Raw genomic sequence first — 17361 nt, 5'->3', positions numbered from 1 at the left:
ATCAATCTCAATATCATAAACTAAAAAAAAATAGAGAATCAATAATCATTTTCAAATGACATATTCTTATGAAATTTTTAAGTTCATTAAATCATAAAGATATGATATATCAATATTTTAATAATTCTCAATCAATCAAAATCATAATTGGAATGACCAAATTGACTTAAATCAAACTCAATTACCTAACGAAACCAACCTCAACTCCTTATAAAATTAATTTGGAATCATCCATCTAATTTAAATTTGATTAATTTTAATTAAGTTAAGTTAGTTTGAAATCACCATGGTTTGAACTATACAAACTCATTTGATTCAATTAATTAACAAACATAAACTAATAGAGGAAAAAAAAATTAAATTATGTTGTATAGTATTAGTCTAAATCGAATTAATCCACTTGAGTCTTGGATAGGTTGCATGTGTTACGCATGCTTGTCTCAAGTAATAAATTGAATTAAGGTATAACGTGTTGGATAGCGAAGTGATGTTGTCTAGTGCCAATTATATAACCGGGCAGGCTTAATTTCATAGATTAGGCTAAGCCTCACCTATAAGTTGGGTTGAGCCTTACTATTGAATTAAGCCACACCTGGTTTATAAGTTGGGTCATGTCTAAGCACATGAGTTAGGGTCATTTTCTAATCAAATTATACTTGGCAACATAAGCTGGACCATGCTTGGCGACATAAGTTGAGTTGCATATGATTACATGGATTAGGTCATGCTTGGCCATATGAGTTAGGTTATACATGACCATATGAGCTGGGTCATACTTGCCACTTTGGCTGAGTTGTACCTGGCCATAAGGGTTGGATCAACCCAATTTATCAGTTCAACCTGACTTAGGTCAACCTCAGTTAGACTTCTCTTATCAAATGAAATTTTAATATGTTAATTTATCGAAGAATAACTTAAATATATAATTTAAAAAAATTTAAATTGATCTTAAATTTAAAACTAATTAAATCATAGAAATTCATGTATAATTCTTGAAACACAAATATATCTAATTAAATAAATTAAAACTATTATATTAATATAAAAATAAAAATTTTAATAATTAAATCAATCTTGAAATTCACATAAGCTCAAGTCAAATAATTATTCCAACATCACAATCAATTATCATTATTTATTAATCAGAAATTTTAAAATTAAAATTTTATTACATATTATAAAATTATAACAACTATAATATCAAATATTTCAAAACATAAATCAAAATTGACCAGAAAAGAATAGATAATCTTATCTCTCTCTTCGGGGAATATGTTCCTCAAACCTCTCATTGCTAAGCTACGAGGGAGAAGGAGCTTCTTTTATATAGGAGAAGATGAACTATCTCGAAAAGGTAAGTAATAATTTTATTTTTATTTTATTAGCATATACAAAGATAAAAATATAATATTCATTTCTTATGTTTCACAAAAAAATAAAATATAAATTATTTACTTTCTAAAAATTACATCACTCATTAGGAAATAAATTAGTCCATATGATTAAAAAATTAATTTAAATAAAAAATATACTATAATAATTAATTTATATTAAGGGAGATTGACAGATGTAGATTAGTGAATAACTTTATTTCAAAAATTAATTAGCTATTTTAAGATCACTTTGGATATTTTTAATATATTTATTTTTCATCCACGATTTAACCATTGATTATCTTCCCCTGTTCAAAGTTGTCAATATCTTTTAATCGCTACTGGATGAGGATGATTCACTAATCTACATCTGTCAATCTCAATGCATTGCATCTTTGTTTAACCAAATATAGTAATTTGATTAATATCTTGGCAACTTGGGATAACTTTAAAAATATTCTTGTATATAAGATGAAAATAAAGATGAACGGTACTATATATATATATATATATATATATATATATATATATATATATATATATATATATAATTAATTTTACTAACGAAAATATCGCACATATTTAATGAGAAATCAGAATGAGATAGAATCAAGTAGTAAATCCCGAAATATTTTCATCAATAGAATTGATGACATGATGAGAAATAAAATTAAATATTTCACTTTATATAAAGATCCAATATAACTTTTAAAAATATAAAAATCTGAATACTAAAGATAACTAATTATAAGAATAATACGAAATTAGCTCATTCATTAATGCTTAACTATATGTAAGTAAATAGTCGAGGTGCACCATCTCACCCCAACTCTCACCCCAAATCAAGACGGTCCCTACCTATTACATCACCTTCGCTGGCACAGCTACTGAAGAGAATCCTTAAATAAGTCAAAACCCTAATCCTATTAATCTCCTTATCACCAAGTGAAATCCAACCATCATTAGAACTTCACATCTATTTAAATCTTTAAAAAGTCGTAGTAGAAACTAATATGACTACAAATTTCGTCTACATGGATATACATATATTTAAATCTATATTTAGAGTGATCAAATTTAATCACTGACTTGGAGGCATACACCAAGTAATTATAACAAGAAAACAAGTAGAGGGCTAGAGAGGATTTGCATGTCATCTAAAGTACTTGGAATCACAGACAAAACTCTACCAAGGATTATGCCAAAACATGATTGTATCGCAGAGAATAAAAGTTATTTAAGAAACATATTGGATCAAAGAATACCTCCATTTTATTTTATTTTATTTCAAAAGCACCCATTTTCTTTTCAAACAGTACCTCTAATTCAAAAAAATATCCAAAGTGATCTTAAAATAGCTAATTATATTTTTTTTTATCTGTTATAGTATTTTGACTATCATAACAAAAAACATTATAAAACCTACCTGAGAACATGATAACTTAGCTAATTGAAATAAAAAATACAGTATATACTATTTGATAAATATTTATAATAGTTTAAAAATAATATCACCCAAATAGAAATAAAAAATATTTCCCCCAAACTTTTTTTGCATCATCATTAGCTATGAGACTGTAAAATGATACACAACTGATGAGCAGTAATAACAAAAATCTACCTCCTTTGAGAAACTCACCATGACAAACTCTTGTCTATCATTTTAACAACTGTTTTGTTAAATGCAACATAAATAATTGATCAGTCTGGAGGGACCTGCAGAATAATAACAGAGATCAGTTAAGAAGAAGAAAAATATGGCAAGAATGCATGTTATGATTTCTTAAGGGTCCACAACAATCACATTCTCCCAAAGAGACAAAGAGAGAGAGAGAGAGAGAGAGAGAGAGAGAGAGAGAGTTCAAACAAGCTTAGACATGGCATAATAATGACAAAAGCAGAAATGTTGATATCACTGTGAAATTGTACAATTTGATGAATGGACAATCGTTAACCAAAGATGATATCTCAAAACTTACAAAACCATGACTATCATGAATGGAGCATTTTCACTCACTACAAACAAGAGAGACTACAACTCCAGATGTAGCTTGCTTCCTATGAGATACATATAACAATAAATTTCTACAATGAAGTTCAAACAGTTGGCATATCGCAAATGAGCAATAATTGCGCAAGAAGATTGACATCACTCAGTCTATACCAACAACAAAATTAAAGCATCACCACAGAACTGTCTATTCATGTAGTAAGAAAGAATTGTGTTTAGGCCATGTATGCATAACATACAACACTTGAAGCCAATCCCATCACAGAACCCAACAGATGAGAACATAGAAAGAGAATACTGTTTTGTGATGGGGAATGCTGAGCCACAATCACCACAGATAGCAAAGTCATATAAGATAAAAGGGTGGTTGTGATTATCCCAAATCCATCAACATTAGCATTTGTTGCCAAGACATATGGTCAAAACTATGATAAGAATCAGTGCAATGATTATGCCCAAGACAATCACAATCAGCATAATCTTCATATCCTGTAGCCACGGATTCCTCCTCACCGTTGTGCCTTGCAGTCTAAAATCTTGTGCCTGTAGCACAAAATATCAGACATCTATTAGAGGGAAACTCCCACCGAGGACAGAAAACATAGTTCTCTATTGTACTATAATTGGTGATTTTTAATAATTTTTGACAAAGTGTTTATAGGGACTAACTAACCTACTTCACAATAGACATGACTTGTATACCTGAGAGTAAAGGTTTTTTGCCTTCTCAACAAGCACATCAACAGTCTCCTTATTGTCAAGAACCTAAAGAATCAAGAAAGGTATTAAAAAAAAACATCAAGAACATCCTGCAGCTGTAAAAGAAAAATAAAGAATCATGTAGTATATATTTTATAATTAAATGAAAACAATCAAACACCTTCTCAATTTTTTCAATCATAGCACTTTTAAGTTCAGACACCTGAGCTTGCAACTTTGCCATCTTGCTAATCTCTTCAGGGTGATCTGCACAGTACTGCATGTGCTCTTTAAGCTTGGACCTGATATGTTAGTGGAAACTTCATTATTATCTTTGCTTAGACAAGATGAGAAAGAGTATTTGAAATTTTGAACATGTCAATGGTCAACAGAAAATGGTGGTACCCAAACTCACGGCTGAGGCTCTTGGCTGCAGCTGTTGCAGCATTTCCTCCATATCTTTTGTTAAACTCCTCTTTCACCCTCTCCAGAAAGAAAATGGGAATTTCCCTGTCAACTGACTCAACAGCAACTACACAAAATGCTGCGAGATTCGCAATTTCACTTGAGCACCAAAGTAAAATAAAATTCTCAATTTTTGCAAGTACTGAAGTAATTGACAATAGTGATCATCAAATCTCAAGCAGGTACGAGGGATCTTAGTAAAAAGCAAAATACAAAGAAATCTAGCCATCATATCAAATTAATTGTCCATATAAAAGAAAACTATGATCATTAGATTCAACTGTTATATTAACCTCATGAATCATATTTATCAGGTAACTAAATCAGAACATCCATCACAAAAAATGCTTATGAGGAAGAAAATAGGTCACTATGCCAGTTTGTAAACCTCAAATTTCTGATGCCCATAAAACTATTCAATGTCCATGCGTTCACAGTAATAAATTCACAAGATCTTGAACAGACCGTAATACTGATAAAAGATACTAGGATACACTATTATTTTTCATACAACAACATTGCCTACATGTATAAAACATCCAAGAAATAAAAATGTGGAATACCACCTCCACCACTCCTGATTGTATACAAAGTAACATCCAAGAAACATTCATAACAGCCAAAACTCTAGTAATATCAAAAACCTAACCTAGATCCAACCAACTTACAGTAGGAATGAACTACTCCAGTTTTCACTACTCACATTGTACAGATAGGTTTTATTTCATGTGTCACTATATATAGTTGATCAATGCCAAAACTCTGATAATATTAAAAACCTAAGTTAGATCCAACCAACTTACAATAGGAATGAACTATTCTAGTTTTCACTGCTCATATTGTACAGATAGGTTATGTTCCAAATCCCTAAATGACCAAGTATGACAAAATTCTTTTGTTTTTCTCCGTCACGATCCATCAGAAAACCAACAGAGTAGCAAATCATAAAACCTTTAATTCACGCCCAGATCAATCAGAACAACAAGCGACCAGCTCAAATTACTTAATCTATCCCCCATGTCCCACGGCTAGTCAAAACCACAACGAGCCCTGGCGGAACCAAACAGAAACCCGAGAGCACTCACTGTATCCGTCCTCGACGAGGTAATTGAAGGTGCGGCCGTCACAGTTGAAACTGAACTTGTTGTTGCTGCCCGAGAGATTCTCCAGGCACTGCGCGGCGATCCTCGTGAAGTTCCCCTTGAACTCCGCGTACTCCGCAAGGATCATCGTCCGCCGCGCGACGAAGCTGTAGATCAGCAACTTCTGCCCCATCTCCCAATTCCCAGACACAAACCCTAGCCCCAGATCGATCGATGCGAGATGTAGACGATGACATGCCGATCGCAGTGGTGAGCGAGAGACTAACAGATTCGGTGGTATTGGGAGAGTGCACTAAATTTTGCATCGCGGAAGGGATGATTGGGCGACGAAGAACGGAAGAGGAAAGCGAGAGACCAACAGATACGGTGGCATTGGGAAAGCGTACTTAAATTGTTCCCTCGCGGAAGGGATGAATGGGAAATTGAACGACCATAGTTTTCACTAAAGCCCTTATTAATTTCGAAACCTATATTTTTAAATACAGCAGACACATGAAATTAATATTAGATTGATGTTTAAATCTTTCCTCCAAATCCCTTTGCAGTTAGATAAACTTCAGTAGCTCTCATTACAAAGTACATCTTATTAATTGAGAAATGGTTTGTTAATGTTAAAACATTTGTGAATTAAAGGAGCACATTTGTGGATTGATAAATCAGTGCATATTTCTGGTAAGTAATTTTTCGATATACATATCACATTAAGATTCAAAGTAATCAGCAAAAATAAAGAATAATGCAATATGAAACCAAAAACAATTTCCAGCTATAGCCGTCAAAATTGAAGTCAACCTTAACAGGAATGTGAGGAAATTGAAATATTATAATATATTTAATATAAGATTGGCACGAAGCCATCGGTTGTTGTTTCTCCTGATCGTGGAAACATGAAAGCCACCATTTTCACTCTTAGCACACGAAAAATAGGAGGAAAGGATAAAATGTCAAGAGAAAAATACAACACTGAGAGCCAAATTGGCCAGCTTATAATCTCAGGCAGTAGTAGTGGCCGCTGGCGGCAAAAGTGTTATCTCCACATTGTCATGAACACCCTGAAGCAGCAGCTCACCTTCATATTTCACGACCTTTCTCTTCTTTGCTGCGCGAAGGGTCCCAACCAGTGCTTCAAATATGTTGGCACACCTATCATCGTTGAACAGGACCCCGAATTTGACCTGTACCGAGAGAAGTCCATTTTTTTGATATGAAAGAAAATTTTGATGTGAGATAAGATCATCAGACTATAAAGATAGGCAACTTGCTTCCCTTAATGAATTATGTGGTTTCAAAGATGAAAAATTAAAAGCATATCCAAATAGAACATTTTGAAATTAAGAAGCTAAAGATATTATCAATTTTTGTTCATCTTGATACACATGACCTAAAGAATGAAACATCTGGTCAAGAATCCAAATTTATCATTCTGTATTTAAAAGCTAGTCTTAGCAAACTACATGTTATAGTGAAAACATATTACATAAGTCGACACAGAAGAAAGTATCATGAATACAAGGCAAGGCTTGGCACAGCCACAAGGTTGCTACATCCCAACAACTATTCCAAGTTTGAAACGCAAAAATGGACCCTTGGAGTGTGAATCCAAATTTATCATTCGGTATTTAAAAGCTAGTCTTTGCACACAACACGTTATAGTGAAAACATCTTACATAAGTCGACATAGAAGAAAGTATCATGAATACAAGGCAAGGCTTGGCACAGCCACAAGGTTGCTACATCCCAACAACTATTCCAATTTTGAAATGCAAAAATGGACCCTTGGAATGTGAATCCAAATTTATCATTTGGTATTTAAAAGCTAGTCTTTGCACACAACATGTTATAGTGAAAACATCTTACATAAGTCGACACAGAAGAAAGTATCATGAATACAAGGCAAGGCTTGGCACAGCCACAAGGTTGCTACATCCCAACAACTATTCCAAGCTTGAAACGCAAAAATGGACCCTTGGAGTGTGAATCCAAATTTATCATTCGGTATTTAAAAGCTAGTCTTTGCACACAACACGTTATAGTGAAAACATCTTACATAAGTCGACATAGAAGAAAGTATCATGAATACAAGGCAAGGCTTGGCACAGCCACAAGGTTGCTACATCCCAACAACTATTCCAATTTTGAAATGCAAAAATGGACCCTTGGAATGTGAATCCAAATTTATCATTTGGTATTTAAAAGCTAGTCTTTGCACACAACATGTTATAGTGAAAACATCTTACATAAGTCGACACAGAAGAAAGTATCATGAATACAAGGCAAGGCTTGGCACAGCCACAAGGTTGCTACATCCCAACAACTATTCCAAGTTTGAAACGCAAAAATGGACCCTTGGAGTGTGAATCCAAATTTATCATTCGGTATTTAAAAGCTAGTCTTTGCACACAACACGTTATAGTGAAAACATCTTACATAAGTCGACATAGAAGAAAGTATCATGAATACAAGGCAAGGCTTGGCACAGCCACAAGGTTGCTACATCCCAACAACTATTCCAATTTTGAAATGCAAAAATGGACCCTTGGAATGTGAATCCAAATTTATCATTTGGTATTTAAAAGCTAGTCTTTGCACACAACATGTTATAGTGAAAACATCTTACATAAGTCGACACAGAAGAAAGTATCATGAATACAAGGCAAGGCTTGGCACAGCCACAAGGTTGCTACATCCCAACAACTATTCCAAGCTTGAAACGCAAAAATGGACCCTTGGAGTGTGAATCCAAATTTATCATTCGGTATTTAAAAGCTAGTCTTTGCACACAACACGTTATAGTGAAAACATCTTACATAAGTCGACATAGAAGAAAGTATCATGAATACAAGGCAAGGCTTGGCACAGCCACAAGGTTGCTACATCCCAACAACTATTCCAATTTTGAAATGCAAAAATGGACCCTTGGAATGTGAATCCAAATTTATCATTTGGTATTTAAAAGCTAGTCTTTGCACACAACATGTTATAGTGAAAACATCTTACATAAGTCGACACAGAAGAAAGTATCATGAATACAAGGCAAGGCTTGGCACAGCCACAAGGTTGCTACATCCCAACAACTATTCCAAGTTTGAAACGCAAAAATGGACCCTTGGAGTGTGAATCCAAATTTATCATTCGGTATTTAAAAGCTAGTCTTTGCACACAACACGTTATAGTGAAAACATCTTACATAAGTCGACATAGAAGAAAGTATCATGAATACAAGGCAAGGCTTGGCACAGCCACAAGGTTGCTACATCCCAACAACTATTCCAATTTTGAAATGCAAAAATGGACCCTTGGAATGTGAATCCAAATTTATCATTTGGTATTTAAAAGCTAGTCTTTGCACACAACATGTTATAGTGAAAACATCTTACATAAGTCGACACAGAAGAAAGTATCATGAATACAAGGCAAGGCTTGGCACAGCCACAAGGTTGCTACATCCCAACAACTATTCCAATTTTGAAATGCAAAAATGGACCCTTGGAATGTGAATCCAAATTTATCATTCGGTATTTAAAAGCTAGTCTTTGCACACAACACGTTATAGTGAAAACATCTTACATAAGTCGACACAGAAGAAAGTATCATGAATACAAGGCAAGGCTTGGCACAGCCACAAGGTTGCTACATCCCAACAACTATTCCAATTTTGAAATGCAAAAATGGACCCTTGGAATGTGAATCCAAATTTATCATTCGGTATTTAAAAGCTAGTCTTTGCATGCAACACGTTATAGTGAAAACATCTTACATAAGTCGACACAGAAGAAAGTATCCTGAATACAAGGCAAGGCTTGGCACAGCCACAAGGTTGCTACATCCCAACAACTATTCCAATTTTGAAACGCAAAAATGGACCCTTGGAGTGTGAATCCAAATTTATCATTCGGTATTTAAAAGCTAGTCTTTGCACACAACACGTTATAGTGCAAACATCTTACATAAGTGGACACTGAAGAAAGTATCATGAATACAAGGCAAGGCTTGGCACAGCCACAAGGTTGCTACATCCCAACAACTATTCCAATTTTGAAACGCAAAAATGGACCCTTGGAGTGTGACATCTGGCCTTCCTTGTATTCATGATACAAATTTAGGGACTTCAAAGGATGACCAAATTTAGGCATGACAAGTCAATCACCCAAGATTTACTTCATCAAACCGAACATTTTTGAAGGATGGTTCATGTGAACATCTAATCAGTTTATTGTTTTACAGAAGTTGTTTCTACAGTTTTATTGAATTGGTCTGAGTATGTAATGTTAATCTTTTATCTAATGGGATAATACAATCCAGACCAGATGGAGAAATAATCAAAATCTAGAAAGTCTAGATGAGATATTCTGAAATTGCAAAAGCAAGTGGCAAAAGTAATCAAAATATTTTCTGCCCAAAACATGTTCTAACATAATCTAGAAACACAATACTCTTAGCATAATGTCTTAGTAATCTTGCAAAATGAATCAATTAGTTTAAAGGGTTATGTGTTGAGAATATGTGCTGTGTGTCCATGGAGACAATTTGGGGATTGATAGGGAAGAAAAGAAAAGGACTAGTTTAGATAAAATGGATATCACAATGCCATGTCTTTGAAGAATAATCTCAATTATTTTGCTGGTTATAGATTTTACCCTGATTTAGAAACCTTTCAAGGACTTCTTTCATCCTTTGAAGAAGGTATCAGAAAGCCATATGATTCATGCCTTCCATCTTGCCACCAATAAGATGGAAATACATGAACGGGAACATCTTCTCTCATTGTCTCAAGGTAGCTGATTTCATCAATTAACGCCATCACAAGTAAATCAACCCTGAATTCAACACAAGAACCGACTAACCTACACTAATTCTCTACATCCTCTTCTATTCCTTTCTGTCTTCAATTGATATTGAAGCAGAAATCGATCTTATCCCCAATAGATGGAACATAAAACTGATTTGAGCATGTTGACCAGATCTTTGCTACCTACTTTCTTGCGCCATTTGCAATGCTCAGATCCATCAAATCAACGAAGATCCCAGGAAAGGGGATCTGGAATCCAAATAAATCGACAAAAGATTACCTTGTAGGAGCCGTCCGGCTGCAGCTGACCCAATCGTTGCATCTCTTCCTTGAGCCGTCCTACTTCTTCGTCCACATTCATTGCCATTCCCTCTCTCTCTCTCTCTCTCTCTCTCTCTCTCTCTCTCTCTCCCCGTCTCCTTCGCTCTCCACCCTTAAGGAATGAATGGCCTGGGGAAACAATGTCCAGATCTCGGTGATTTTATCGCCTCAAAAGGTCTAGATCGCCTATCCCGAAGCATCAGGTGGAAAAAGAGTGCCTTTCCATTGGTTGGGAAGCTGTGTGATCTACGGTAGAAATATGGACCAATTGGAAGACGTGGTTTCCTGTTTGGTGCCTTGATCGAAACGCCCAACAGAAACAGTTTCGTATTGGTCTGAAGATGCCTGCCTCGAACTGGGCCCGTGACATCAACCAATGGGAAGGAGTTCTTCCCCGCTTGATGTCTTGACCCACATGCAAGAGCAGCCCTTTTTGAATTTGCTAATCATAATGATTTTTTTCTTTTTTTAAATTTCAAAAGTATTTTTAATTTAAAAGCCTAATAATAATCGATGATGATTAAGATAAAATTGGTAAGTATTCTGTTTATTATTATATGATAATCATAATGGATTGAGTTTTATGTATGCCTCACCTGCTTAAACGTGATTTGATTATCTCTTAATCTTATTTAGGCTTGCTTTAGAAGAGAAAACACGGAGATTGTTGTGTTTAGGATCGAGTATTTGCAAAGTTTATGGAATCGGGTGCTATCCCTAATCTGAACCGTCCACTGATAACTGTCGATGACACCATCTTTAACGTGAACGATCCCATCATCGATGAAGCCATATCCGTGCGACAGTAATTGGAGAGGATCCGTCCTCACGTCCGCCACGTTCGCGAGACTCGCGTCAAGTCAGCGCAAAGGTCAGCGACAGGGAAGATCGCGTGTCCGATCCCCAAACAGGATTCAGTCTTCGTTTCCTTCAGGTAGACTCTAATGCTCCTTTTTTTTCCTGTGGTACACTACTCGTGTTTGAGAGAGGGGTAGAACCCTAAACCATGTCCGAAAGCGGACAGCCGATCTCTGATCTCTTTCTCTCTCTCCAGCCATTCCCTACAAACGCCCGTTGCACTCCGATTCCTCTCTCCTATCGACACCGCATATAGTATTCGAGTTGGATTGAAGTCGACGCAGCGTCATTCGGTTGATCGTTTAGGGTGGGTTAGGATTTGGATTGCTGATGGAGTTGTTCGCCCGGGCGAAGGTGGTGCGGCTGCGGAGCCACCACGACAAGTTCCTGGTGGCGGAGGAGGAGGGGGAGCACGTCAGCCAGGAGCGCGACGGCAGCGCGCGCGGCGCTCGGTGGACGGTGGAGCGCGTGGACGGCGCCCCCCACGCGCTCCGTCTCCGCAGTTGCCACGGCCGCTACCTTACCGCCACCGACGAACACTTCCTCCTCGGCGTCACCGGCAAGAAGGTCCGCCTGACCCTGCCTCCCCGCCTCGACTCCTCCCTCGAGTGGGAGCCCCTCCGCGAGGGCGTCCAGGTCAAGCTCAAGACCCGCTACGGCAACTTCCTCCGCGGCAACGGCGGCCTCCCCCCCTGGCGCAACTCCGTCACCCACGACGTCCCCCACCGCTCCTCCACCCAGGACTGGATTCTTTGGGACGTCCACGTCGTCGAGATCCTGCCCGATCCGCCACCGTCCTCCTCCTCGACCTCGCCGTCGTCGTCCCCCAGATTGTCCAATCTCGAGGTCGGTTGGCTTGCCTAGCCATCTAATTTCTTTGTCGTGATCTAATCTTCTCGACTTGTTCTCAAAAATAACCAAATGAGATTATTCTTCAGATTTCTTCCAAACCAAAAATTGGCATTTTCTATTTATTGATTCGTGCAGAGAAATCTTTTCATGTTCTCTAATCTTCAATTTGCTTCATAGTCAAAAAGATTTCCCCTTTCTATTTATTGATCAATGTGGAGCATCCATTCATGTTGCTTTCGCTTTTAGCAAAAAGGAATTCCTCCCATTCACTTCATGTGAACTAATAAACAATGGAGACAAACATAAGAGGAAATAAGCATGATGTTCTCAAATTGCAATCGTCATTGTGTCCTTGAATTGTTTCCATTGTTTGTCTAGCTTCAGATATAAGTTCTTGGAATTGATCAGCTAAACTCATGATGTTTAGTTCTTGAAATAGTGATCCAAATGTTTCTTAAATGTGTTATTCTTAATTAACTGTCTCTTATCTTAAATGCTAACATGCTCTAAGAATGCTTTTTGGATTGTTTTAGATCCCCAATATCTTGATTTTAGATTCAATCCTTGTAACTTCTAAATTAGACTTGCTTGTTTATTGTTGTTTCATGTGTACCAACAATTTTAGTCCATAAAGAGCTATGTGCTTGGACTCTGCAGTGTCAATGTATTGTAGTGACACAAAATGGTTTTGCCTTTTGAAACACCACTCATGGATAAAAACTTGAATCTTCTTGCTCCTGCAGTCGTCCTCTTCTTTCTCCTCCCCACTGCATAAGGTGGAAGGCCGCAGCATCTACTACACTGTTGCAGATGATGATGGAAATGTGGATGACAGTATCGAGTGGCCTCATTTGACCTTTAACGGGACGAGCGTGCCTGAGGTGACAGAGAGGCTGAAGGAGGAAACAGAACTCGATGATATAATTGTGTGTACGAAGAACCCATTGAATCAGCACCTGATTCCTCTTCACCTGCACTTGCCACCAAACAACACCACAATGCGGCTCGTGGTGGTAGATGCCAATTCAAAAGGTGAGTTCATTGAGTTGTTAGTTTGTCTTGCTTTCACTCGATTGATCTATGCATCATTCACAATGGATTTGCTGACTTCTCAGTTTGTTAATTAGTAATGCATTTAGCCTGCCTGTTATGGATTTAACATGTATTTTGTTTGCAATTTATTCATGAAATTGTTTTAAATCCTAGTAAAAGAGGACTTTTTGTTTCTGGTTATGGAACAAACTGATGTTTTCTTGAGTTTGATCTGGCTGTTCTACTTAGTAAGATTCATTTACCAAAAAAACATTACGTATTATGTTCTTGATGTCCTGTTAATGGTTGCATTTATGTGTTTGTCTTTGTCCTTGCCCTCTTTCTGCATACATGTCAAAAATCCAACAAAATTTAATGATCCATCAAGGTTTCATTATAAAGATTATTCTAGTTGGTACGTATCGAGATTTACCAGTTTGACCAAGTACCAATATCAAAATATACCACTATAATGGTATAATATTATTCATTTTTATTTTTTATTATTCTGTTCATTGGTACTAGGGGGTACAGGTTGGTATTCCAGTTAAGGTCTGTGTACTATCTGGTGTACTGGAATGATACTGGGCCCTGTAAGTTATTCAAGTTGGGTACCTCTCCGATATTTAAAACCTTGGATTCAATGTCATCTCTGTTTCCTTTTTTCATTAAATATAAGCATGTTTTTCTTAAAGTAACATGTCTTCTAGCATTTATTGATCTATAGTGCAACTTAGGTGCAGAGGTTTAGTAATAAGTTCTCTACTTGGAACATATTGACAGGCAAGCAATATTTTCTATCAACCAAGATGTGAAATTTATGCCATGATGTCTAGTTGCAGCAGTATCAAATTAGAATTAGGAGTCTACTTGCCTTGAAAATAAATGTGGCTATAGTGCTGTATGGCTGACCTAATTTTGAGATTGAACTCGGAATATCTTGGAAGGATCTCTTTCTTCATAAATTAGGCGGCGATAATCCTGTCTACAAGATCTGGGCTAGAATATATCGTGATGTCCTTGTTGCTTCCTCATGTATCACTTGTTACACAGTAATCTTCTTGTGTTGAGCATGAAGTTCTCAAACACATTAAAATTCATTCATTTTCCTTGTATACATAGCCATATGGTAATTTTCATTTGCTACATATTCTTTCCATATTGCACAAAGCACAAGCTTTTATGTGGCTTTTAGGTTACACCAGAGTCTAACAATCATATATGGTAGTTCTGACTGGTTTATACTTAAAATATCTCTTCATGTTGTCAAAGTTGGGTATCCATATTAGCAAAATCTGAGCTAAGGTTGAATCGAAGCCAAGATGGATGATGCTGATGGATAATACCTCAATAGGGGGAAGCAATGGACTGTCTAATTATTGAAAAGTAAATCAAGTTAACATTCAAGAGTAAGGGAAAGACAAGTGAACCATAGATGAAAGTGGAAGATATTAGGGAAAATTCATGTGTGAGGATGAACTAAAAATTAGAGTCATGTTACTAAGAGATAATGTGAGTCAAATTATATATGTAGGTGTAGGCCCACAACTTAATAACTTATATTTATCAGGATGCATGGATGTCCAACCACCATGTATGATAGTTCTTAGCAGACCGACTCAGATTTATATACTCAAAAATCTCAATATGATTGTAGGTCTCTTTGCGACTGTATTTGATTAGAATCTTGCATTTTCCTCATTGTTGCCTTGTAATTGTTTTAGGTGAATATTGCTAATTGTGCTACAAAAGGTTATGTGCTGGCTTTGACCTACTGCCTTATGTGCCATATTTACCTTTGATATTACCTACAAAAGGTTCTTGGCTTTGACCTATTACCTTTGATAATGATTTTGCTACTATACCTTTCCAGCGGCAAAGAAGTTCAACATTTAAAGGATGAAACATGAACAGTGCTGAAGATAAGCACACATTCTGCAGGTTAATCCCATTGCCATTCATCAGTAGAAGCATTCTGAATCCAATTTCCACTTGTTCTTGTTGAGCTGGAATAGATGGTGTTATTGGTGGTCTGTCGATATCCTGATGCAGAGCAACGTTGTGTATACCTGGATGAGGGGTGTTTCAGTTGTATTTGTTGAAAAAGTGTGAAGATAAAACCTCTCTTTTTTCTAACCTGTAGTCTTCTTCAACTTGGTGTAAACATTCAAGAGAATATTTGTATCCTTGCAGGATTCTAATATGATCTAAGAATTTTCTTAGATTTCATGGCAGGAGACAAGTTCTTGTTTTGTGTGAGTAAAATTGTCTACTCCAATGTGGAAGGCTCTGTTAGGTCTCAACAATATGGAGTAAGCTGAATCGAGTATCATCACTTGTTTAACTAAGAGTCATCAGTATCTTTTGATTGTTCATAACAAGATGTTGTAGACCTTTCTCAATTTCCCTTGTACCATCATAATTTTCTCTTATTTTATCCTTGATCATAATTATTCCTAACTGCTTCCTTGCACCATCAGTCTTTTTATTGTTCATAACAAAAGATTTCAAACCTTTATCTTTTCTCCTCACATTAATAGTACTATTTAATTCAGTTCAATTGAGCAATAATAAAGTCTTTCATAGTACTTTAAACTATTTTCTCTTGATAAAAGGGATCGATCAACTTGAAGAATATGTTTTTCCAACTCAAAGAATAAATATTGGCCAACAATAATTTACCTATGATTAAGTCTAAATTCCATTCAAGTAGAACAAAGCAATAATCATATCAGAATTAGAAGAGCTGCACATGCTTTATGAGGTATTTCTGCAACATTCGCACCAAGATGTTAATCCGGGGCATGTTGATGACTTCAACAAAATGGCAATCAAAACGATTTGGTGAACTCACGCTTTGTGGTCGAGGAATCAGTACGACTTAATCCACGGGTCGACGTCCGGAGTCGTCAATGTTCGAGAGCGTGTCTCTCGGTCGATCGGAGGCAATACCGAGGCCGGGCTGGATCAGAGGTCGGGGTGATCGCATCTCCAACGTGAGATTGAGCTAGTTTGGGAGTGATCACGTCCTTGCATATAGACCCGGGTCGGGAGATTCCCGACTTGGGCCCCTCGTAGATTAAGTCTGTGGTTTGTCACTTGTTTTTCCTATCCCCTGGCCAGATGCCAGTCAAGAGCTTTTATATTGGTGTCCGAGAGTCGATCGTACGCGGGTTTGGTTTGATGTGGCGACCGATCCCCCGAGTGGTGAGTTTGTACCTTCGTGCGACTGTCGCTCGGTATGCGTGGAACGGCATCATGCGGCGCCATCCCGAGCTTTCCAGAATAGGACTTGCCGAGAGGATGCCTTCTTGTACGAGCTTCGACTCAAGCGAGAGGAAGGCGGTCCTTGTGCTGAATTTGCAGGGGTGTATTTGACGTAGCGCCTGGTCCATATCTCGAGGGTTGGCGTTTGTGCTTACGCTAGAAGTGGATCGATCATGACGTAATCGAGATCCGAAATATCACCGGGAATGTGATTATTTTCAATGTTGAACCAATGACGAATTTCGAAGCTAAAAAAACCAATAAACCAATGTGCATGAAATGACAAATACTGCCATTTTGATCCACTACTTGGAAGCCGGAAGCCAACCTTACAGAAAACTGGATCCGAGAGTAAACCATCACAGCAATCAAATTACAGGAAAAAAATGGCTAAAAGAGGTGGTTTTTCTGAACCTCAGGCCCCGCATCAACCCAGGAGAGCTCGGAGGTGAATCGGACAACGGCGAGCACTTTCGGATGGAGGAGGAGGGGTGAGTCGGCGCCAAGACGCGCGCACGGTTCGAAGAGCCGGTGTACGCGAAACCCTATATTGAACTTCCCGTTAATCAAGGCGTACGACAAAGAGAAGCG

General features: G+C 37.1%; 3 protein-coding genes across 4 annotated transcripts; 1 reads left to right on the top strand and 2 right to left on the bottom strand.

Moving 5' to 3' along the window:
- Positions 1–3558: 3558 nt before the first annotated feature.
- LOC135618634 (vesicle-associated membrane protein 721-like) lies at positions 3559–6069 on the bottom strand. Of its 2 annotated transcripts, none has more exons than XM_065119682.1 (5): positions 5634–6069; positions 4489–4627; positions 4307–4385; positions 4087–4149; positions 3559–3927 (listed from the first exon to the last, which is right to left on the bottom strand). In XM_065119682.1, the coding sequence occupies exons 1-5, from the start codon at positions 5821–5823 to the stop codon at positions 3778–3780; spliced, it is 621 nt and encodes a 206-aa protein (XP_064975754.1). In that variant the 5' UTR covers positions 5824–6069; the 3' UTR covers positions 3559–3777. The 2 variants fall into 2 exon arrangements, with proteins under 2 accessions (XP_064975754.1, XP_064975753.1); XM_065119681.1 differs by having other exon boundaries at positions 4265–4385; positions 5634–6067.
- Positions 6070–6456: 387 nt separating this feature from the next.
- Positions 6457–10968, bottom strand: LOC103993958 (costars family protein). The gene is made up of 2 exons (XM_009414206.3): positions 10721–10968; positions 6457–6826 (listed from the first exon to the last, which is right to left on the bottom strand). The coding sequence occupies exons 1-2, from the start codon at positions 10805–10807 to the stop codon at positions 6644–6646; spliced, it is 270 nt and encodes an 89-aa protein (XP_009412481.2). The 5' UTR covers positions 10808–10968; the 3' UTR covers positions 6457–6643.
- A 915-nt stretch (positions 10969–11883) lies between these two features.
- LOC135618197 (uncharacterized) lies at positions 11884–15568 on the top strand. Its single transcript, XM_065119058.1, has 3 exons — positions 11884–12465; positions 13215–13503; positions 15377–15568. Exons 1-3 carry the CDS (start codon positions 11950–11952, stop codon positions 15397–15399), a joined length of 828 nt encoding a protein of 275 aa, XP_064975130.1. The 5' UTR covers positions 11884–11949; the 3' UTR covers positions 15400–15568.
- The last annotated feature ends 1793 nt before the right edge of the window (positions 15569–17361 follow it).

This window comes from Musa acuminata, chromosome BXJ2-8 (assembly GCF_036884655.1).
Source record: "Musa acuminata AAA Group cultivar baxijiao chromosome BXJ2-8, Cavendish_Baxijiao_AAA, whole genome shotgun sequence".
NCBI classification, from domain to species: domain Eukaryota; kingdom Viridiplantae; phylum Streptophyta; class Magnoliopsida; order Zingiberales; family Musaceae; genus Musa; species Musa acuminata.
Note: the sequence above shows the minus strand (reverse complement) of the source record. Positions and strands in the feature narration are given on the sequence as shown.